Here is a 23894-nt window from a genome sequence, read left to right as displayed (position 1 = left end):
ACATAAAGATCTTGAATCATTCTGTTTTGCTGTGATAAATAATGGAACATTCTCACCTTCTTGCAAAGGATCTCACTGTACTATTTGAAGAGCAAATTAATTCTCACTGGCCCAGGCATTGTTTGTTCCTCATTCTGCACCAACAAAAGACACTAACTGATTATTTATCTAGTTGATATTCTTTGGCCCATATCTTGGGCAAACTATTCTATTAAATATATCTTTTGTAGCTTTTCACCTACTTAGCTGAAATGCAATTCCCCAACCTCCTTTTGACACATTCTCCTAGTGATCCTGAAAGCCCAGTGCCATCAAATTGCATTTACGTAGCACCTTTTAAAGGTGAAAATGTCCCAATATAGTGATAATGGTGATGGTTTTGATTAGGAGGAGTGGGGAGAAATGAGAGAGAAACACAGACAAGAAGAGGATCAAGACATGCCATGGGCTGCAAGTCTGTGAGGGGCTTTTGAAGAAGACAAAGACTTTGCAAACAGGAACTCAGAGGTTAAAGAGGATGGGATTGATAGGTGAGCAAGATTTTGTGCAGAACAAGATATGTTGAGGTTGAGCTTTTGATGTACAAGGCAAAACAGCATTGAATCCTTACTGAAGCAGGATCTTATGGCCCCAAAGACATAAAGCAGAAAGATTGTCAAGGTTAATAGGGGTGGGAGAAGCAGATGTCCTTAAACTGATACATATTGCCATTTTCAGCCATAATAAATGGTATAGAACTCCTACAGTTTTTACATTACACATTTTGATTCCAATTAATCAAAGCACTTATGTTATTTAATTTTTTTGCATAAGACTGAAGATAGAAAATCTTAAGATAGTACATTGAGACTTGTAAATTGTGGACACTGAAGGGAGGGACATCAGCTGTGCCTTTTTGCAGATGTCCTTTAATACAAACTTGTATGTACCTTGCGGGGTGGGGGAACAAAAAGTGAATGAATGGTAAGTTTATTATACAGTATCCATTGCACCAGAGTAACTAGTCTATTTATGGGATTAAGTTCATTAAGGCATTCACCCTCCAGATGGAATTTATGGTGTTCATGTGCAATTTAGTCCATGCTTCTGCTGTTCCTACTGAGACATTCATTTGTTTATTCTTCTATCTGTCTCTCTGACTCATTTATTGGCATGCACGATCCACATTGCAGTAATCGCCAAAATTTGTCCGCTTTGCTTGGTGCAAGAAAAAATTATTGGCTAAAACAAAATTTCTTTCAGCTTCAAACGCTGCAGAGTGAAAACACCACCCTCAGGCGGCAGGTCACTACGAATATCTATCAAGTTCCCAGTTCAGAATACCCAGGTCCCTCCAATCCTTCGTCCTTAAAACGGCGCCCGTCTGCACGTGGCAGCCGGCCTATGTCCATGTATGAGACTGGCTCTGGTCAGAAACCCTATCTCCCAATTGGGGACATCACATACCCAGAGGACAGTATTGCAGGACTTCAGCCCTTCCCTCAACACGTAAGTAAATCAGCATCAGCTCTGGTAAGCAACTTATGCTTTTTTTTTCTCCTTTTCCTCTTTGTCTTAAGTTCTAATTTTCCTTTCTAGCTTGCAAACACTGTCTTGTGAATTTTTGTCCTTTTTCTTGTTTTATTCCTTTTATTGCAAAGCTAAGATTTGTTTTAATTATTGAAAACACCTAGTTGAATATAAATGACCCAACTGCACCTTGGCCTTTTGCCCTTAGACCTTGTTCCTTTCAATACTGTTATTCCAGCCCTGTTGTGCTCATATCATTGTCGCATTTGAAATGGAAAGGAATAAAGACTAAGGTCTTTGCCTAAACGTTATCACCATTTGGTCAAATAAAGTTACAGTGGAGGACAAAACACCTCCTTGAAGCACTAGATGACATACAAGTATTATAGAGGTCAGGCAGCATTTCTGAAGAGAAACAGTTAACATTTCAAGTCCGTTCACTTCACTAGAAACATCTATGAATAGTCATAGACCTGAAACAGTAGCTGGTTTTCTCCACTGATGCTGCCTGACCTGCTGAGTGTTTCCTCAGTTTTCTGAATTTATTTCAGATTTCCAGCCTCTCTAATGCTTTGTTTGTGCAAGTATTGTGGCATTGAGTTAAAATCACAAATGTCCAATGAATTATGATCTTGAAACAAATAGGTCATTTTGACAGATCAAAGATTAAGCTTCTCTATGATGATTTCAGTTTGTGCATTAACCATTAGGGCGATTTTGAGCAAATCAAGACCAGACATGCCTCAGTTGCATAGGTCGGATACTCTTACCCAACATTGAGTCGGTGTGTTGGAAACTTCAGTGGTTGAGGATTGAATTGGACTTGGGACTGGTGCTCTCTTAGGATATTTGATGCATGGGCAGTGATAAATTGAGCAAAGGTTTAGAATCTGTGTCTTCAGAAGAGAAATGACAGAAAGGTTGAAAGCTGAAGAGGAGGAAACAAGTCAAATTTTCACAGCTTAATTTTTAATAATCTAAAATATTGAAAAGCCCTCAAAATAAATATGTATATATATAGATATGTATATATTGAAATACTTTGTTAAATAATCCGCTGACACTTTGTCTCTGTTTTTGCAAATAATCAGTGTAATACCTCATTTAATATTTCTAATATAAATATTAAAGATATCTTGCAGTCTGGAAGGTATGACAAAATGTTTTGAATGTTTAAGGTTGTCAAAGTATTACTTTCATTGATACTCCTATTTATGTTTCTAATGTTGCAGGTTGAATCCCCTCTGGGATGGTCTGTAAACTTGCTACATTATTGTGCAAACAGGGAATGCAATGTAGTTGTTGGTACCGCTGTTCTTTTTTGCATGATAGAATATATCCTTAGTTATTGAAGCTTTAAATATTAAATGAAAAAATATTCCACTCATTATATTTTAAGGCTACATTAAAATTTAATGGAGCCTGAGAGGGGTGTTAATGTTTTTTGGTTTGGACACCTGGTTTTTGACAGTGATGCCAACAGCATGGGTTCAATTCCTGCACCAGCTGAGGGCACTACAAAAGGCTTTCCTCAACTTCTCCCCTTGCTTGAGGCATGGTAACCCCCAGGGTAAAAAACCAATCATCTCTCTATAATGAGCGAGCAGCCCTATGTTCCAGTAGGACTATGGTGGCCCTGCCTTTACCGTTTTTGAGAAACTTGCTTGAATTCAGACTGTTCAGTAGGGAATATTGAAATATACTCAAAATAAAAGAAATTGTTAAACTAAATGGAAAAATGCTCAGATCTGTATTTATGCTTAATTTGGATATTTGTTTGAGCATGGAATATCCTTCCCATACTTCTTTGAAGCTTCTGTTCCACAGGCTTTGAGTAAGAATGAGTTTCACTAAACTTTTTCAAACTACACTTTTTAAAGTTATTTGTGTTCAAATACAGAATGATCATGAATTTAGTAATATTTGAACATGTACTTTGTGTAAAATTACACACAATGATAAAATCCACTGTGCAAGCTCTGCCAGCGCTTGGGAGACTATCTCACTCGTATTTTAATCCCAGCCCTACAATATTTTTTCCACTTTTAGATTGGTGTAAATTTTTTAAATTAAAGACAAGTTGTGTTTTATGTTTTATTGTCCATAAATTTATAAAATGGTAAGGCACATTAGTGGCCCAGTGTAAAATTTACTCATCTGAGGCAATTAGATCCAAATACTATTGAAGTCCTAATCTTTGAATTGAACCAGAGTAAACTAAAGGTAAATGGCCACTGATGAAATACGTGAATTTTATCTTTGAAAGTCCAGCTAATTTATTAAATAAGCATTTCTACAAGTCACCAAAGTACCATTCTTAGTCCCTAACTTAATTTCAGAGATGCATGAGAGATTTTGTTTTCAGTGTGAAGTCTTGTTACTTTTAAACATTGACTTACTGAATTATTTGGTTTGTAGGTATGCCAAGTAAAATCTTAATTCTTTCAACAGTTCCATGTTCAATAATCATATTTCATACAATTTAGATTTTGTCATTTGTAGCATAGTATTAGGTTTTTTGTCATGAGTTGTCCCACTAATATACTAAGTTAACCCAAAATCATAGTTTACATGTCATATTTTGAATATCCTGGTTTTGTTCATTCCTCATTAGAGGGAGCATGTGGTCTCTTGAGTTCATAAGCTTTATTGCAGTAATGGGAAGTGTGCCCTTCTTGAATTCGTTATTGTTAGTACTCCTGTAATTTTTGTTTTAAAATGTTGATTTTGTTTTTAAAATAAAAATAGATGCACACATATTTGATGTAATTAATCTCAAATTTGAGTCATGTTAAATTTGACCATTTAATTAAGTAGTTATTCTTCCAAAAGATGTTGAATCTTAGCTTCAGTTGCAGCGTGATTTACACTAGCAGTGATATTATAAAGCCAACCATGATGGTGCCAAATAAAAGATTTCACACAGAATGTGTTCTGACCCTGTTTCTAACTAAATAGTCGGGCAAGGAAGAAATCAGCAAATGTAACTGCATAATCTTTTAAGAGCATTGAGTTAATTCAGAGCAATGAACTTTAGTGAATACATTTGATGGGAAGAACTTTGGGTGGATGAGAAACTTTTATACTGTCCTTAATGTTTTAATTGGCATTTGTTTTTGCAATGTTACAATTTGAACAGGTAACCATGCTTACTGCTTATTCAGTTAAAATAACTTGTTCATTGTGTTTTGTAATTTATTTACACTTTAAAACCTAGTGAAAACTTTATTAAGGAAAGTTCCTGCGTAAAAACTTGGCATACCTATAATTTGGCAATTCATGGAGTCCGTCTCTCTTTTGTTATGTTTTTCTCGTGTTTAATTTTTGCCGGAATGTTTCTTCTTTCCCCTTTCAGATTGGGAGGAGTGCCTTTGTGACCTCCTCTTCATCTTTACCTTCCTTCCCTTCCACGCTTTCCTGGTCCCGGGATGAGAACACCCGAAGGGTTAAGTACCTTCTCACTTGGTCTGTATGTAGGGAGGTGGTGACCATCGCAGTGTCTGTTGCTACCTCTTCCCACTTATTTGGCCTGCTCCTTTTGCTTCACCTCTGCATGAATAGTCACTTTCACTGGAGTTTCCCTACTGATTGCATATTTCTGATTATTCTTCTCTACCTTTACCTTTACTTTAAATTTTTCAAGTTATTAATCCTGCTTGCTCCGAAACCACAGGTTGCAGTGCACACCTAGCTTAATTAGTCTTTCAACAATCAAAACTTGACCCTTTGCTACAGTGCAAGAATCCGATCTCAATTCAAAAGATACTATCAAGCTATCCTGATGATTAGTTGGTGAACTCAGTGCTCAGTGTTGTGTAGACCATATAGAGCAGGCATATCCTGAGTTCAATCTCTGGCCTCTTCTCAAATTAGCTCATTTCAACAAGAATACAACTGACCTTCACGTGGGATAGAAAGTGAAAATAAAAGGCATGAAATCCTGCATTTTAGCTGGCATATATATTTTTATGGGGATGAAGAGTGTTGGGTGATGACTGGATTTAAACTCGACTGCAAACACTGCCTGAGTTCAAAAATGAAGAATGGCCACTTGGGCAAGGGACTGAAATACTACTTGTGCCCATGGAGCCAGAATCAGCACATTTGAGAAGGGATGTGAGAAATTTGAATAAGAAGCTTTCACTATAAGTATAGAGGCTATAATTTTTTCCCAATTTTCTCCCCACCCCGCTCCTGCAGGCTCTGATTCCTTGATGTCGTATGAATCCATGAGCACTGGTCGCTTTTTAGTACCACATGGCCATTTTACACGTGTAAGCCTTGACGTTGAACATTGGCAAGCATCGCAGCCAAACCAATCTTATCATTACCCAAAGTCCACACTTCAAACATGGATCGTTGGATATTGATCAGAAGCAAGAACCTTAGGTGGTACCAAATCCAGACACTGAGGACACTTAGCACCCAACCTCCATGCTGGCTGAGATCAGCTAAATTATAGTTCAGGGATAGAATGTCTCTCTACGCACTGGATTAACATACAGCCTTCAGAGGAGCTCAGCTGTAATGGTTTGCACTTGTAAAAGGGAAATAACATTTGAGTTATTTATGCCAAATATGCTGATTCAGCAATTAATGGCTGAATTTGGAAGGGTTATGTGTCTTTTCATAAAATAAAGGATATGTTCCTGGTGGCTTATATATGACATTCTGAAATTAATTTAAATAAGTGGTCTAAAACGAATGCAGGGTACAGATTTTCAGTGTTCAACATTCTTTTCGCACCCTCACAAGCTAACCTGGAAATCACATTGCTTTTCCATTGGGTTAAAATTAAAATAAACGAAATCCATTTTTTTATTGCAATGCTCTGTAGTGCATGTGAATCGGGATCTTTGTGCAACTTGGTTGCTGTACAATGAGATGAGAGCTTTCAGAAGAAGATCACAATTGACTTCAAAAGCTTGCTCCATTTTCTAATGATGCTTCCATCACTAAGGTGTTTTTGGACTTTAGTAATGCTTTCAATGAACTGTGACTGGCTGCTGGTGGGACAGAAGGAGCCCTTGAGAAAGTACCAATTATTTATCCACCAAAGATTTTACAACCCAATACCCTAGTGGTGGTGATTGTGGCATCTTAAACCAGATGGGTAACTATTTTCAGTGCTTCATTCTAATAATCTGGGAGTATTGTGAAAATTGAATTGCCATAAGCTACTGAACTTCACTATAATTTCCAAGCAGATACCTGGATGAACTGACAATTTTTTTGTCTCGATGAATTATATTTCAATACTCCTTCTTGGGCAGTCTATTTTGTGAAGACCGTACCAGCCACAGAGTCATTAGCATCCTGTCTTGAGCATGGTCTAACTTACCTCACATTGTAGCATGTATTCACTTTTTAAATCTACTGGTTCAAAACAAAAATAAATTCTTTTCTTCCAAAGTCAGATTGTGCATTGTTTTAAACATTAATACTTGAACAGAAAGCTGATTCATGCTGAATGTTTGTTTTTCTTTGTTGTGCGCTGGAACGATGTGTTAATCAAACACTGCTAATATTGTCGAAATTCCTATGTGTGAGTGTCAGTTAAAATTTGCTATGTATAAGTTTGAGAAGCATGAACACAGTTGAGTCCAGTTATAAATGTCTTAGTTTAATGATAACTTTCTCTTCAAAAGGTTTGTTTAAAAATAGTTTGAATTCAACTAGAATGAGAAGATTTACTTGCATTTAAAAAACCCCTGATTAAGTTGATATCTATTGTGATTAGTAGAGCGTCTCAATCTTAATTGTACAAATATAAAAAGGGGTTTAAAATGTGAGAAGTGATAAGTGGTTCTTAAAATTTGACCTTATCAGAGGGGCAATGTAAGCCTCCAAGTTGAGCACTGTTTTAAACCCGCCCCCCTCGAATCTTCAGATTCCCCTCCAACCTTACAACCCTCTGCAATGCTTGTATTCCTCCAGTTTGGATTCTTGAGCATCCCAATTATCATTTTACCATTGGCAGCTATGCCTTCAGCTGCCAAGTCCTGATGTTCTAGAGTACGCTGAAAACCCCATTACTTCTCTTTCTTCTAAGAAACTCCTTCAAAAGTCTACACCAGCTCCTATACCAAACCTTCTGTAGCTTGGGTGTCAAATTTTGTTTTAATACTATTCCAGCAAAATACCTTGTGATGTTTTATGTTAAAAGTGCTAAATACATGCATGTTGTTCAGGTGCAAACTGCATTTTGGCTTTCATTGCTTATAATGATTTGATTTACTGGGGATCATTTGTGCTCTAAGTGTAAACTGTAATCTTTATGTGGAAATTTTCTGTTGAGAAATGTACCGCTACAAAATTTATCCTTTATGTTGTGGAGCACACAATAGATCCTTTGAATACAATGCAAACTCATGGTAGATAGGAGAAGCAAAGATTCCCTCTTACTTACACTGCCTCATTACTTTTTCGCCCAGCCCAGCCCCTACCCCGCTTTATCTAATTATATTCAAATTGCAATACCAAAACTTAATTCAAAAGAATAACATAGTTTTGTTTCACATTTTTAATTTAAAAATGGAAAAATTAAATTATTCTGTCTTTTAATCATAAATGCATTGCTTTACTTTTGCTTAGTTAATAACTTCCAGCACTTTTTTTTCTTCATTACTGACTGCAAATATTTTGCATGTATATTTCTTGAGTTCCTGTCTGAATCAGGACCTTGTATCACCTAATAGTTATCAATGTGTATGAACGTTTGAGGAATCACTATACTTTTTGTATCTTGGGATTTGTTTCAACGTCTTTAGGCATCAAAACTCGAGAAACAGAACAGCATGCCGGACAGTGACTACGATAACGCAGCAAATGACTTGGAGCCAGATGAGGCTGGGTATGGATTAAGTATAGCACAATACCATGGAGAAGATCTGCGTGATTGTCTACATATAATAAGTAGATTCAAAATTGCTTATAGATAATATCCAAACCCTATATGTCAGTCTTGTGAAAGTTATTCACCCCGCCACCTCTTCAGGAATAATCTGTGAATATATGACAGTTAAGCTAAAGGACAACTTCTTGTGGGGTAATAAAATCCATGTTTGAGATTCCAAAAGGAATTTCTAACAATATGAATGTTATGCTTTTTAGCCTATTTGGAAATTCCATTGAAATGCTAATAACACTTGCCAAAAGATTTTTCAGTTCATCCTCCACTACATAATTCTTAGAAATGAAATATATATAATTTAAGGTATCCTTAAGGTGATTGAATGTTAGAATGAGACTGAAGTTCTGATCACAATCAGAAACACTGGTTTGAACAACTTTAGTCGGTTTTGATATTACGCGTGTTTCTTTAACAGAAATCTGTTTTAATGCAATTGAAGAATTATAAAATGCTACTTGTAGAACACAGACTTTCCCTTCTGTATCGGCTTTAATGCAATTCTGTCCCCATCACTTTAAATGTCATGGTTATTGCACGATTTTCTTATAACACAAGATTACACGAGAATGGAAGATCGCGTTATATCAGAACTGACTATAATTGTCAAATTACTGAAGTAATTATGTGGACCCACATTTTTATGTCTCAGATTCCTCTTTGAATTTTTAATGTTTTTTTTAACGTTATGATTGAAGTGCAGTATGTCATATCAGTGTCATGGGCTGTCGATAGAAATGCACATATCAGCAAATTAAGTTCCAGTTTGTAACCAGACAACAGCAGTTGGAGATAAGGGTGTGACTCACTGAAAAAGTAAGAATCTGAGGAAATGATGTCTGTGAAGCTTCTTAGAATCCCTATAGTCTAGAAAAAGGCCATTTGGCCCATCAAGTCTACACCTACCCTGCAAAGAGCGTCCCACCTTATCCCCATAACCACACATATTCCCCCGCAAATATCCCACAGCTAATCCAGTTAGCCTGCACATCTTTGGACTGTGTTGAGGAAACCGGAGCACCTGGAAGAAAACCACGCACATATGGGAGAAGGTGCAAATTACACGCAGTCACCCAAGGCTGGGACAAAACCGGGTCCCTGGTGCTGTGAGGTAGCAGTGCTAACCACTCTGCCACCCTTTTGTACCCTTTCAAAATTAGAGTGGAACTGATTAATGCCCGATGGATCACCAGACTACCTTCAAGATTAGGAAGGAACCAAGTTAAAAAAGAAATTGCCCTTTTATACACAGAGACAACAAGAATCTGGATCTGTTTGGTAACATTAATGGCCAGTCAGTGTTTTGGGGGCAATGGTGATTAAATATTGCCTCAATGTTTTGATTCTTAGTGCTAGAATATTTTCAAGATAAATAATTCTTTAGAAATAAAGATGATATACTTGAGTGTTAAGGTACAAGTAGAGTAAAGCCCACTTTTTAAAATATGAAAATGATCGTTGGTTCCTAACAAATGATCTTCAGCCTAGAAAGCACTTCAAAAAGCTGCCACTTCCTAAATGTTGCAGCTATTACCTCTGAATATAAATGACTTCCTCTCCAAGCCTCTAGGGTAGAAAAAACCCGTTGAGTCAGAATGTACCTTTTCAGTGCCTCTTGGGAAGACAAAGCAATGTTGTTGGCAGGAATAGGTGGTTTAGTTGATGGTGACTGCTGTCTTAGGTTTAATATGAGATGCTAATATGCATTACTGCCTTTTCTTCTAAGAAAGCTTCAGTTCATGTATCAAAATTTGCAATGTAATAAAGACATACTTGATACTATCAAAACAGGATCATACTATTCATGTGAATAGAATGTTACTCCACTCTTATAACAGTGTTCTCCAACTGTAAGTGTTGATGAGAATATTTATGAATAATTCATTTTGAAAGATGATCAGTATATTTGAGTTTCTACCTGAGAGGAGAGTATAAACCTCCATTAAAACAAATTCCCTATTTTGTTTCTCTTTGCTTAATGTAAGCTCTTGCCAAAAGGGTAAACTAAAAAGCATTGGACGGTATGAAGAAACCCCAGTACTAGACCTGGACAATCCAGATGCAGAACCAGATTCCACTCTCCCAAGCACAGAGGATGTAATTCGAAAAACAGAACAAATCACCAAAAATATTCAGGAGTTGCTGCGAGCTGCACAAGAAAACAAGCACGACAGGTAAGTCTGTGTTTATTTTGTATGAAATTTTATGCTCAAGGAGCATGTGGTTGGTAATTTAGTTGGTAGAGATGTGGAGCTGTATGTTGTAAGTGCATATGTGGATGCTGATGCCATGTTTACAGATGTTGATGAAGCAGAGAGGGTCCAATGTTGGGAATTCTAGAAGTGATGGTACATCAGTTGGAAGAGCATTCTGATTGTGACCTAATAGGTAAGTGTGTGGAACCATGTGAGGGCCATCTGACTGAGATGGAAACTGATTTGGCAACGATGCCTGTGGTCAACAGTATTGAAGACTGCTAAGAGGTCAAGGAAGAGGAATACACCGAACTGAGGATGTTATCTGAGAATTTACTTAGGTCCTTTGGATCTTTTGCATGGAGAGAAATTTGATTGCCGAGATTCAAATAGAGTTGCAGGCAAGGATTTTGGTGGCAACAACCCAAAGATGTTGGAGAGGAAAGAGGGTGGAGATGGGAGCAGTCATTTCCAAGGACAAGATGATCAGAGGTGGGTGGTTGTTTGACAACAGTGGCCACCACCAACAGACAGATGACATTCCATTATTCTGGACTGGATTTGAACCTGGATCCTGCAATAAAAGCAGTGACTTTACCACCATGCCATTCAGTTTCAAAATGTTTTGTCCTATCACTAAAACAATGAACAAATCGTTGCATTTATGTAATAGCTTAAATTAATGTCACCTAACCCTTTAGGATTTGTCTGTAATTTATGTATTTCCCATGTATATCATTAAGAAAAGTGGAATTAGTTTTGCTTGTGTGCACACAATATCCAAGTTTCAGCTCAGTAATGCCACTGTGTTTTGTGATTTGATAGTTGCATTAAGATAGTATTAAGGAGCTATTGTCATCATTACTCTTTAAAATCATCCAGCTCAATACAGGATGAATGTTCTATGAATTTCCTTTCTTTTTAAACCCCCTTAATTTTCTCCTCCCTTCTTCACCTGAGGTGCTGGTTGACATGAACAATTTTACCAGTACTGATGATCATAAGACATAGGAACAGAAGTAGGCCATTCAGCCTGTCGAGTCTGCTCTGCCATTCAATGAGATCATGGCTGATCTGATAATCCTCAAGCCCCTTCCTGACTCTTCCCTACTGATTTAAAAATCTATGTATCTCCGCCTCAAGTATAATTAATGCAGCCTCAATAACGCTCTCCTAAAGAATTCCACAGATTTGACTACCCCAGGACTTTACCCAAATGAATATTCATTGTGTGTTTTTCTTCTCAAATTTTGTCATATTATGGGCTTTGTTCCTTGATCTTTTATTTCGGTTTTTGAATATTTCTCCCTGAACTTGGACATCAGTTTGATTGTAGAAAATGCTGGTTCTCCATTAGCAGTTCTAACACAAGTGCGTACCTGTTTACTGCTCCTAGCTTCTTTGCTGAGAGTGGACTTCTGGCTAGATTGTGCTTTCACAAATTACTTCTAGTACCTCACCTAAATAACCATAATTTACATGTCAATCTTGAAAGTGAATTGCTATGAAATTAAGCCACTGATGCTGAAGCTGGGTGCAGTCCACAAGCGCACGTACTCTTAACAGAGATCACTGGATACTTAACAGGAGAGGGAATTGACTCTACAGAAGAATTGGCCTAGACCTTCTTGGATGTTCATCTAGTCACAAAATAATCTTGCCATGTCATTAGGCAAGCTGTGTGGCATTTTTTATTCTATTCTTCCCAACCCAGTGGTTAACTGTAGCTATTTCTACATTATTCCCCAGTTAAGATCATTTAAGTGGATTCAAACCCAAGATTGTTCACATCTATGTGGGTTTTACAACAACAACAAACAATTTATTTACGTATTAAATCATCAAAAAATGTTGTGTTCATGATATTGGGGAATAATGGCTTCAGAACCTACTGAACCTAGCCTGAGGGAACTAAACTGGTATTAGAATAAAAATATAATAAAAATATAAGCTGTTAGAGATAACATTTCAAATTTGATATGACTCTCCCCAAAGAAAATTCATATCTGTCTTGAAGCATCGACTTTCTGTCTACAGAGTCTGTCAGAGTTCCTCTAGCACTTGCAGTATTTATTTAAAACTTCTAGCATCTGTATAATTTTTCTTTGATAGTTGAACAGATTATTAGTTTTAGCTAAGCATGTGATCATCAATTTTTGGCACCAAACATGTATAAACTAACATTCTAGCCCATCAGAGATAGTAGGAACTGCAGATGCTGGAGAATCTAAAATAACAAGGTGTAGAGCTGGATGAACACAGCAGGCCAAGCAGCATCAGAGGACCAGAAAGGCTGATGTTTTAGACTTAGACCCTCCTTCAGAAAATGAAGAAGGGTCTAGGCCCGAAATGTCAGCCTTCCTGCTCCTCTGATGCTGCTTGGCCTGCTGTGTTCATCCAGCTCTACACCTTGTTATTCTAGCCCATCAAATGTATTAGATGCCTAAACTTTCCTCCTGTAATTTGTTCTGGCCTAACAGTCCACTAACTAATTGCTGATTCAATGTTTTTAAAGTCTGTATATGTTGACATGAGGCACAGATGCGTCTTGTTCCATCAGTGTCTTTTATAGTTGTTTCAGGAGTTCACATTCACCACTCTCTCTCATTATTAATGCTCTTTTAGAAACATTTTACAAAGTGGATCTGAATCTATCACTAAGTTTGCAATGTGTGTCTGGGTATATTGGGATTGTCAGACTGGTGTGTGTTCCACTGTCTGCTACATTCCACATTGGTTTTTCACTTGAAGTCTTTCATTTTGCTTTCATTCCACGTGTAATTTGATTTCATTTGTACAATCACTTCTTTCTTCTTCTTTCCTTTTCTCTTCCCCTTTTGCTTCCAATCCCCCTCTTTCCCTCCATTCCAGCAGACAGATTGAACGGGAGAGCCTGCGCAAATTCAGGCACAGCCTTGGCTGTTTCAGTACATTGGTTCTGCGGGCCGACAAAACTTCCCTTCAGCCTCTGACCCTGCAGCAGCAGCCTGACCCTGCCACCTGGTACTCTGACCTCTGTCTCTGCCTCCCAGGCACTCCATCTTTTCTCTTCTTCCCTGCATGATTGTCACTGTGGTTTGTTAACAAAAGTAATGAGCCTAGTGGAAAGAAACTAAAATACAGTGGCCACAACAAAAATGATATATGGATGCTGATCATATTAAAACAATTCATCCCTATTTGATTTGCATAATGAGTTGACTATGTATTAAAATGCCAAGTTATGTACATTATAATGGCTACAAAGAGAGTCTGTTTGGTTGCAGCTTTCCACTCAGTTCATAAGTGCAGTGTGTAGTATATAACTGAGCAATAAAACAAGAAAATTTCAGAGCTAGTTCTCTGGTCTGTGCTGACTTGGCTCACCCCATCTAAAAAGGAAGAAACAAAAATCGGCAGTGTTTTTCACCCTAATTGCCTACAGCGGTCTCTGCTAGGAAGTGTACTTGTTATTGTCAGGTGACAAGATGGGATTTAGCTGTGATGTCTGATGCTTACAGTCAGAGTCAAATGTGGTCAGTTGTATGAAATAACACAATAGAGGTGGGAAAACTTGAACACTTTTTTCTGTCTAGTTACTGTCAATCAAAGTAATTTATTTCCACATTTTGTGATGGAGTGTACCTTTTTTAGTGTCGGCATTGTCTGTACACCAGATTCCAAAACCTTCCCAAATTGACACACACATCCTTTAGTTATTGCAGTGACCTCTGAAAAATATGACTTTGACTACCTAGAAAGTAGGCTTTGTAATTTGTTTGGATTTAAAGGTGTGCACCTCCCTGTTAGCCTAATAAGTAAATGAATTGTCTGGTAAGGTATTGAACCATGCAGAGTTAGAAGATCCTTGATCGGATCTCCTGTGTTTTGTTATCTCATCTCAGCTATGACAACATTAGGAGTTCTTCAACTGACTTCGTTCTCACAAAATTAGGGTAGGGTGGGAATATCAACAAGACTTCTGAGATCTTGCTGGAAACTTTGTATATTGAATGTTAGACAAGAAAAGGATCAATGCTGTGCTCTGATGGTCCGAGAACTTCCTATACTACTTCCACACTTGCACATGAAGAATGGCTGGCTATATGGGAGAAGTGTTGTGTGGTTGATGGAACTCAAAGGCATGATGTGTTTATATTGAGAAAATAGGATTTAAAAAAAAGTTTCTTAAAAAATCCATGCCCAGTTATTTTTAAAATAACCGATTCGATGTACTTAAATAGATTTACAATATGTGTAACTCTTGTCAATCCTAAATATGCCTCCTAACATTTTCCAAGCTTTGACTTTCTGCATAATTGCCAACACAACGTTGGCTTTTGAATTCAAAAAGCACCCATATTCAAAGATTTATTTGAACAGTTAGATGCGAACGTGGTTAGTTTCTCTTTTTGGGAGAGAATCTAGTAGCTTGACAGAGAAAATCGACTCCAGTCAGTGGCCTGCGTCGAGTCAGATTTCCCTCGCTGAATGATACATGCTTGTAAACAAGTCTTCTGCTGTCTAATCTGATCTGTACATTGCATAGATTGAGTTTGGATGAAGATGGTAATAATTTAAGAAATTAACTTGAAAAAAGGAAGAGTTTAGTGGGTCAAAATCAGGATATTGCAAATGTTTTACACTAAAGTTTCTATTAAACCCTTCATTAATCCTTGCAGTCTGAATACCAAGTCCCTCATTTTACAAATAGGGACTGGGAAGTTGAGGTATGAATTACTTATTTATTTTGTTCTTTACTGATTTTAGATCACCCTGTACCACTTCTTGTAGACCAGTCATTTATCTTAATTTTTAGTTTGGTCAAAAATGTTTGTGATAAAAGATTGACTTTTTCAATTTGAGTTTAGTGTGCAACCTAATGTCGCTTTACTGAATAAATTGTTGTTAATACTTCATTTTAAAAAAATCTCTCCCTCTTTAAAATCCCTTTTGGTATTTTTTCAATAAGTTTTAAATCTTGCTAATTCCTAGTCTCCTAGGAAGAAGTGGAAGGAAGGGAAAAATCTGATAGCAAAGCAATGCATTGATATGCTTGTGCATTTTCATATGAGAGCCTGCTTCTCTGGAATATGCTTGACGAAGAACTGGTTATTTTTAATATGAATCTAGGAAGATGAGCGAAGGGACTCTGAATCATGCCTGATTCTATCCTTGCCCAGTGTACGAAAATAAAACTGATCAAATGGATGGCAACTTAGAACCCTCATCAAGGAACATGCAAGCATGTTAGGTTAAATCAACCACTCTACATAGGTTGGTATATCCAACGTGGCTCTACACTGTACAGTGAAATGTCACACAGTCATTTAGTCACCAAACTGTTAGAGAACCCATTGCCATTATTGGAGAAGAAATTTAAAAGTATGTGAATGTTCATCCTATTTAGAAAGTGAAAGTGAATATTAATACAGAGGCCATTACCACAATTTCATTAAATATATAACATAGCAGGAAGGCCTAAATCTTCTGCTTTTGCCTGCTATTTGGCTGGATATATTGTAGAACCTTGTCCACAAATTCAAATCTGTGTTTCCTTAAATCCTAGGATAGTACCTACTATTTAAAATTATCTTCCAGTGAGGAAATGGCACTAAAGCAACCAATTTGAAACCTCCAGATATACAAAATTCAATCAGTACAGACCAGATATTAAGAAATTTAAGTACAAGTAAACCTGTGTTACATGGGCTTTCTGGATCCCAGTATGAATGCTTGAGGGCCAGATTGGGCAGCCTGCCATAAAGAATCATAGGCATTGCATGTCTCACCTCAATTTCTGGATTAATTTGTGCAGTGTTTATGGTATTAGTATAGATTTGTTTGAATGTTGCTTTAATTTTGATCACACACCAGTATATTAATTGAATAATTAATGATTTTCTTCCCATTTTCCATGTACCTGTTGTTTTTTTGCTGTTTCATCCATTAGCTTTATGCCCTGCTCAGAAAGGATACATGTTGCTGTAGCTGAGATGGCAGCACTTTTCCCAAAGGTAAGCTTTTAAAGTTTATTTTAGCTTTCTTGAAACAAAAATCTTGTTCTTCCAGTGATGTCAAGTTTGTGTGAAACTGTGTAAATTTGTCCAAAATGAAAAATAATACAATCAAAAAGTTTGATTAACAGCTTGTCTATTAAATCTGATAACTAAAAACTTCAAGTAACTACAGCAGCTGGTATGAGGTTAGAAGTAGTTAGCTCAGGTTGGAAATAACTGCAAAGAAGAGGGGAGTAGCATGAGTCTAGTGAAGACTAGAAAGTGAAAAACCTGAAAGGTAACTCATTCCATTCCTTTGTGATGTTATAGGGTGCTCTGTGTGTGGAATCTAGTGTGTCCTAGAGAAAGCTCAATTTAATGTTTATAAGTGATTTGACAACGTACATCAAGCAATGAAAATAATGAACTAAGGCAACTTTTTTGTGTCAAATGGGTTGGTCTAATACAGAGCCGGGAAAGTCTATAAATAGTCCAATTATTACCTTTAGTGATGGACCCGCCAGCATGACGGGTATCAAACATGGAGTGGCAAATCTACAACTAGGAGTTGATACAGTTCCCACTTGACACCAGATACATCCTGCAAGTCAGTGCTTTAATGGATAGGGTGGTCCTGACCAGAAAGCAGTTTGAAACTTAGTGCTGTTCTAGTAGTCTGTGTGGTTGGAACTGATTATTACCAATAATATAGCCAACTTGCCCTGTGGATTGAGGTTAATGGGATGTCTTGTTTAGAGGATTCACCTAACGAAGGGACAACGCTCCAAAAGTTTGTGATTTTCAAATAAACCTGTTGGACTATAACCTGGTGTCATCTGAATTCAGACTTTTGTCCACCTCAGTCCAACATCAGCATATTCACATTTTGTTCAGGAGAATGTGAATTCTGCATAAAAGCCAATTAATGAAAATGCTCTGGTCCAGCAGCCCACATAGAGGGAGAAACAGTTAAGTTAAGAGTGACTGTGAATGGCATCAAAGAGGACTAGCAAAACTGGAATCATTGGGAATCTGAGAAAACTATCCATAGTTTGGAGCTATACCTAATGCAAAAGAAAAATGATGTAGGCTGTCGGAGATCAGTCATCCCTGTTTCATGATATCACTGTAGGAGTTCCTTGGTGGTGTCCTAGGTTCAACCATCTCCAACAGCTACATCAATGACCTATTCTCCATTGTGAGGTCAGAAGTGGGCATGTTCACTGTACAATGTTCAACGTTATTTACAATACTTCAAATACTGAAGCAGTCCCTCTCCATATGCAAGAAGACCTGGACAACATCCAGGCCTGGGTTAACAAGTGGCAAGTAACATTTCACACACATGCCAGGTAATTACCATCTCCAACAAGAGAGAATCTGACCAACGCCCCTTGATATTCAATAGCATTATCGTTATTAAACCCCTCACTGTCAACATTGTGGGGGGGTTGGCAGCAGCGGTGGTGGGCTACCATTGACCAGAAACTCCTCCAGACCAGCCAGATGAATGCTGTGGCTTCAAGTGCAGGTCAAAGGCTAGGAATTCTGTGGCGGGTAACTCCCCTACCGTCTCCCCACTGTTTGTCCACCACCTAACAAGGTACAGGTCACGAGTGTGATGGAGTACCCTTCACTTGCCTGGAAGAGTGCATTTCCAGCAACACCTAAGAATCTTCACACCATCCAGGACAAAGTAGCCTGTTTGGCATCCATCCACCACCTTCAGCATTTACTCCCTCATCACCAAGGCACAGAAACAGCAGTGTATACCATCTATGAAATGCACTGCAGCAACTCTCCAAGACTCTTCTGATAACACATTCCAAATCCTTGATCTCTACCACCTAGATGAAGGAAGACAAGAGATGCAATGGGAACACCTCCACTTCCAAATTCCCCTCCAAGCTACATACCTTCCTGACTCAGAACTATATCGCTATTTTTTTGCTGTCACTGGGTTAAAATCCTGGAATTCCTTAACACCATTATGGGTGTCTGTAACCCCATGGACTGCAAAGGTTCAAAAAGGCAGCTCACCAGCACTTTCTTTAGGAATGGGCAGTAGATGCTGACCTAGCCAGTGACATCTCCTAATGTGCTGTACCTGAAAGTCTGCAATCTGTCAGAGGTTATATTATCCACTGAACTTGTGTTGATATTCATTAGGACAGTCTTGGAGGCTGAGGACTGATGTCTGAGTGAGAGTGGGACAGCCAGCTAAAATTCCGAACAATTGGAAGCTCTAGGTTATGCTTGCAAATTGAAAGGAAAGCAAAGGAATCAAACCATCTGCAGGACTTGCATTGTGAACAGCGATTATGGTATACTAACTTGAATGAAGTCTGACCCTCCCTCCAATCTCATCTTCACTCTGCCTCTGTGCATCCATAAAACCTAATAACGGTTTGTTTTCCTGTTCCAAGAAAATATCATTGACTATCTTGGTGTGGAAATTATGGTGATTAATTTTTATGCATATCAGCCCAACTGACTAAAGTTAAAGTTCTTGTATGTTCCAGTATTTTGCTGGACTTTTTTTTTTTCAACCACATTATCAGGACATTAAAAGCAATGTGTATGCTGTTCTGTTGATTACATGAACAGTTCATTTGTGTTGGGGGTAAAAATGAAGAATGCTTCTTCTCTCTCTTATTGTGCAGAAGCCTCGTTCAGAGATGGTTCGAGCCTCACTGAGGCTATTAACTTCGAGTGCATACAGACTGCAGTCAGAATGCAAGAAAGCACTGCCGATGGAACCCAGTCCTACAACTGACATTCAACTAATTACACAGCAAGTGATCCAGTGTGCATATGATATTGCCAAGGCAGCGAAACAACTTGTTACAATAACAACAAAAGAAAATAACAACTGATTAAAGCTTTTTCCTTTTTTTAATTGCAGAATTTTTTTTATAAGGAAGAAAATTGTTATGGAAATGTACCAGAATTGTTCTGGGCTTTCTGTCAGTATTATGTTTGCATGCTTTTTAATAACCTTATTTACCATTTTTGGATATTAAAATAACCTTCCTTCTGCCTGTATATTGGCAGCAGAGTTAGGCTCGTTTCTCGGGGTGCTATTTTCGTTTGACATCAACACCTACTGGCAATATATTGCTTTCTGGGAGTTTATATAAGCCTGATTACAGTTGGTTAGTATTGTGAATATAACTGAAGTATATTGATAACAGTAGAAATGTATAGAAACTTAAATTGCATTTCTTCCACATTACAGACCAACATATTTCATACATTATGCAAAGTAAGGGTAAATATTTAAAGTTGCTGCATTGGGAGGGGAGGTGGAAAATTTTGTATTCGCCAAAGCTATAAATAAGATTTTAATTACCGAGCAGTCTTGATTATGGTGCAAAGTCCATAGTAAGGGAAATAAACTAAAATTGAAGTGGGTATGATAGTGGGTCACAAAAATAAATGCATATTGGAAGGCGCTATCAAATTTGGGTTTAGAAAGTCTTGGATTGTAAGTGAGGGATGTACGAGTGGGTTAAAATCTACATGTTACGCATCGGGCTGCTATAGTGGTACAACTACCTAGGATTATCAAATTGACGAAGATTTTAGCTGAAACTGAAAGGCTATAAAAGGATTGCTGAGCACAATGTTTTTAATCCAGTGAAAGAATTTAAAGCAAGACTGTTATGTAAAGTGGAGAGGTGGACTGTAGGACTGTGGAGAAAGAGCCAGGCAATGGGACTAATTGGTAAATCTAGCATTGACTTGATGAGCTGATTGGTGCAAACAGAAGCAGGCCATTCAATGAGTTATGGATTGTTTCTAAAAACAGGTCGGCATTTAGGCTAAATCTGTTTTTTTAAAATTCTCACTTTTTTTTGTTTGGTCAGCAGACTGAGTTCTGTTATCACTGACATTAGCTTATACCAACATACTTTTCGATAAGTATTTTGGTTTCTTAAGAGTTTCAAAAGAGCATTAGAATAGCTTAAATATTTGCTAATGAATGCTTTTTTACATGAGTAAATTTAAACATATTCCTTCATTCAGCCATATGCACAACTTTTTAAATGAGCAGCTGTGTGAATCAGTAAATCAAATTGGTTAAAGTGCATATAAACTAAAAGCCATATTCATTGTTGTTTTCTGCAAACTGTACCTTGTAATATTACAGCTTGTGACCTACATGACTGACAAGTATGTATTTATGCAATATATAGCCAATCCTTTAATATTGATTATACCTCTTTCTGTGGAAGATATTTTACATCTTTGTGTTTTGCTTGTGTGCGCAGAAGCTATTTATCGTTGATGCCACACCTGTCATTCAGACAGCATTTTTTGGTTAGTTAATTTTATGGAAGGTCATTTATTTTTGGTTGGTAAACTTTTAATGTTGACTAAACTCAGTTAGCAGAACTGTAGTAAAACTTAGTCTATGTACTTTTCGGATTAAATTCTTGAATGTGAGAACCTGATTTCTGTAAAACTGCATCTCAGTCAGATATACTATATACTGTTCATAAAGCATGTGGGGTTTCAACCTTTGGAACCTACAGCGATTGAGACTAGCACCTAATTTGGATTCACGCAGCTGTGGCTTCCAAATCCTCTTGATGGTAAGTGAATTAAGAAATGTGGGAATTGGGAAGTCACCAAATTTTTGTGCAAGTGATTTTGAAATGGTTAAACTGGGCATCCCAGTCAACTTTGTATTGATTGAATCTGCATCTCGACTAATGCAATGCAAAATATGGTGTGGATTTGAACTGGCAGGACCAGTCTAGAAGTGCACTTCTTGCCAGCAACTCGCAAGTATCATTGTTAGCAGCTGTATTGGGGAAGAAGTGTTCCCAGGTCATTACAGTCACGTGTAAAGGAACATGATGGCAGAGTTTATGAACTTTCAGTTAGGATTTAAGTGGGTGTATGAAGATGTCAGTAAGATGATGTAAACGGGTTAATGTTTGTGACTGAGGCAAACAGATTAGTATATTTATGCAGGTTGTACTCAGGATCTTTTTATTTTGAACATGAAAAATGGAGAGATTATTTTCAGGCAAGGATGGATTTTGTGGTACTGTTTTGCAATATGAATTAAATATTCCTTAAAAATGACTACACGGGCATTGGCATTACAGACTACGGCATGAAATTTAGGCACCGATGTAGTTCTGGGGTGGAACTTAACAGATTAGTTCCAGATTTCTGAAGAAGGGTCTAGGCCCGAAACATCAGCTTTCCTGCTCCTCTGATGCTGCTTGGCCTGCTGTGTTCATCCAGCTCCACACCTTGTTATCTTAGTTCCAGTGTATGTCTGTTTTCTCTGTTCCAAAAACTTGCAGCCTTTGAAGCAGGTATATAATGTTTTTTTCACTTTTCTCTCCCTAGAGTGATTGAATCCCTACATACCTTTGTCATGTGGCTCTTGCTGTGTAATATTTGTGTCACTTCCAGCAGCTAATGGGTATATTGAAACCAACTAAGCATGGAACTGTGTACAGTTTGTAATGTGTTTACTCAGATTTAATAAATACATTATATGTACATACAACATCCAGATTCTGTTTTCTTCCTGTGTTCCTCTGTTCTTCAAACATTTGATGAACCTTGCAAAAGACCAGATCACTGCTCATGATATAATTGATTATTTAAATATGCAAAATTCAGAAGTATAACAACTTTTATTATATATCTTTATTGTTTAAATAAAAATTCAGAAGTGATTGATAGGAAAACTAAAACAAAATGACATGTCGGGTCAGACAACCAAAACCTTGCTAGAAGAGGTAGAACTTATAAAGGCCACATGCCTCAATCATGAATTATCAGGTTTCATGAACTGAGTACCCTCTTCTTTCACATAATGCTTCAATTATGTTCCAAATTTATTGCAAAGCAACAACTGGCTGACAGTAGTATTTGTTGCAGTGTGTCTCTATTTGTATGTCCAGTGTGGGCTACACAGTGTATACTCTGCTGTCTATTTTCAGGTTGTAGATTATACAAAAGCTTAATGTCATGGCCATTGCCTATCATGTCACAAGATTCTTTGAACTTAGCTGTAACATTTGAAACGACCAGGTGATCATGTCACCATATTCAACACAACATTTTGTGTAAATTTTTATAATGAAGTGAAAGCCACCTACCTGCTGCTGCTTCAAACACAGAATGTTGGAAACCCAGTCTCAACTGGGAATTGAATCCAGTTGCCATCATAGACAGAGTTTCACTATCAAACCTAGATTAAGGGGGGATGCATTAATGGGGGTTGGAAGCTGAAAGTCTGCTAATTAACTGATTGTGAAAAGCTGGGTGGTAGATGCAGGTTAATTTAGATAAATGTGAGGTGCTGCATTTTGGAAAGGCAGATCGGGGCAGGACTTACGCACTTAAAAAAGCAAAAGAACTGCGGATGCTGTAAATCAGGGACAAAAGCAGCAGTTGCTGGAAAAGCTCAGCGGGTCTGGCAGCATCAGTGAAGACAAAAAAAAAAATCAGAGTTAACGTTTCGGGTCCAATGACCCTCGGAACACTTATGAGGAAGGGTCACTGGATCCGAAACGTTAACTCTGATTTTTTTTTTTGTCTTCACAGATGCTGCCGGATCTGCTGAGCTTTTCAAGCAACTTCTGTTTTTTTGTTCCTGATTTACACACTTATTGGAAAGGCCCTGAGGAGTGTTGCTGAACAAAAAGACCTTTGGAGTGCAGGTTCATAGTTCCTTGAAAGTGAAGTTGCAGGTAGATAGGATAGTGAAAGTGGTGTTTGGTATGCTTGCTTTTATTGGTCAGTGTATTGAGTATAGGAGTTGGGACATCGTATTGCAACTGTACAGGACGTTGGTTAGGCCACTTTTGGAATACTGCATGCAGTTCTGGTCTTTCTCTATAGGAAGGATGTTAGAAAGGGTCAGAAAAGATTTACAAGGATGTCGCCAGGACTGGAGGGTTTGAGCTACAGAGAGGATGAATAGGCTGGGCTATTTTCCCTGGTCTGGTGGAGGCTGAGAGGTGACCTTTATAGAGGTTTATAAAACCATGAGGGGTGTTAATAGGGTAAACACTCAAGGTCTTTTCCCCAGAAGTTTAAAGTGAGAGGGGAAAGATTTAAAAGGGACCTAAGGGGCAACTTTGTCCATGCAGAGGGTGGTGTGTGTGTGGAATGAGCTGCCAGAGGAAGTGGTGGAGACTGGTATAATTACATCATTTAAAAGGCATCTGGATTGATATATGAATAGGAAGATTTTAGAAGGACATGAGATAAATGCTGGCACATGGGACGAGACTTATTTAAAATATCTGGTTGGTATGGATGAGT

General features: G+C 37.8%; 2 protein-coding genes across 4 annotated transcripts in view; both read left to right on the top strand.

Moving 5' to 3' along the window:
• On the top strand, positions 1-22125 carry LOC109917626 (ARF GTPase-activating protein GIT2-like). Of its 3 annotated transcripts, none has more exons than XM_048611441.1 (6): positions 1-1488; positions 4865-4978; positions 8280-8362; positions 10405-10593; positions 16547-16610; positions 19256-22125. In XM_048611441.1, the coding sequence occupies exons 1-6, from the start codon at positions 1081-1083 to the stop codon at positions 19466-19468; spliced, it is 1071 nt and encodes a 356-aa protein (XP_048467398.1). In that variant the 5' UTR covers positions 1-1080; the 3' UTR covers positions 19469-22125. The 3 variants fall into 3 exon arrangements, with proteins under 3 accessions (XP_048467398.1, XP_048467399.1, XP_048467400.1); XM_048611442.1 differs by having other exon boundaries at positions 3-1488; positions 4865-4954; XM_048611443.1 differs by lacking the exon at positions 4865-4978 and having other exon boundaries at positions 4-1488.
• The window catches only part of svopa (SV2 related protein a), a 317985-nt gene that overhangs the window by 9225 nt on the left and 284866 nt on the right, over positions 1-23894 (top strand). The gene's annotated exons all lie outside the window — the stretch shown is intronic.

This window comes from Rhincodon typus, chromosome 24 (genome assembly GCF_021869965.1).
Source record: "Rhincodon typus isolate 14 chromosome 24, sRhiTyp1.1, whole genome shotgun sequence".
NCBI classification, from domain to species: domain Eukaryota; kingdom Metazoa; phylum Chordata; class Chondrichthyes; order Orectolobiformes; family Rhincodontidae; genus Rhincodon; species Rhincodon typus.
The sequence above is the reverse complement of the archived record's forward strand: the minus strand, read 5'-3'. Positions and strand labels throughout refer to the sequence as shown.

Excerpts from the sequence above, each read along its gene's own strand:
- LOC109917626 (XM_048611441.1), top strand. The coding sequence starts at position 1,081 with ATGCTTCTGCTGTTCCTACTGAGACATTCATTTGTTTATTCTTCTATC. Across the intron at positions 8,363-10,404 it reads TTGGAGCCAGATGAGGCTGG|CTCTTGCCAAAAGGGTAAAC; the intron begins GTATGGATTAAG and ends GCTTAATGTAAG. Across the intron at positions 10,594-16,546 it reads CAAGAAAACAAGCACGACAG|CTTTATGCCCTGCTCAGAAA; the intron begins GTAAGTCTGTGT and ends TTCATCCATTAG.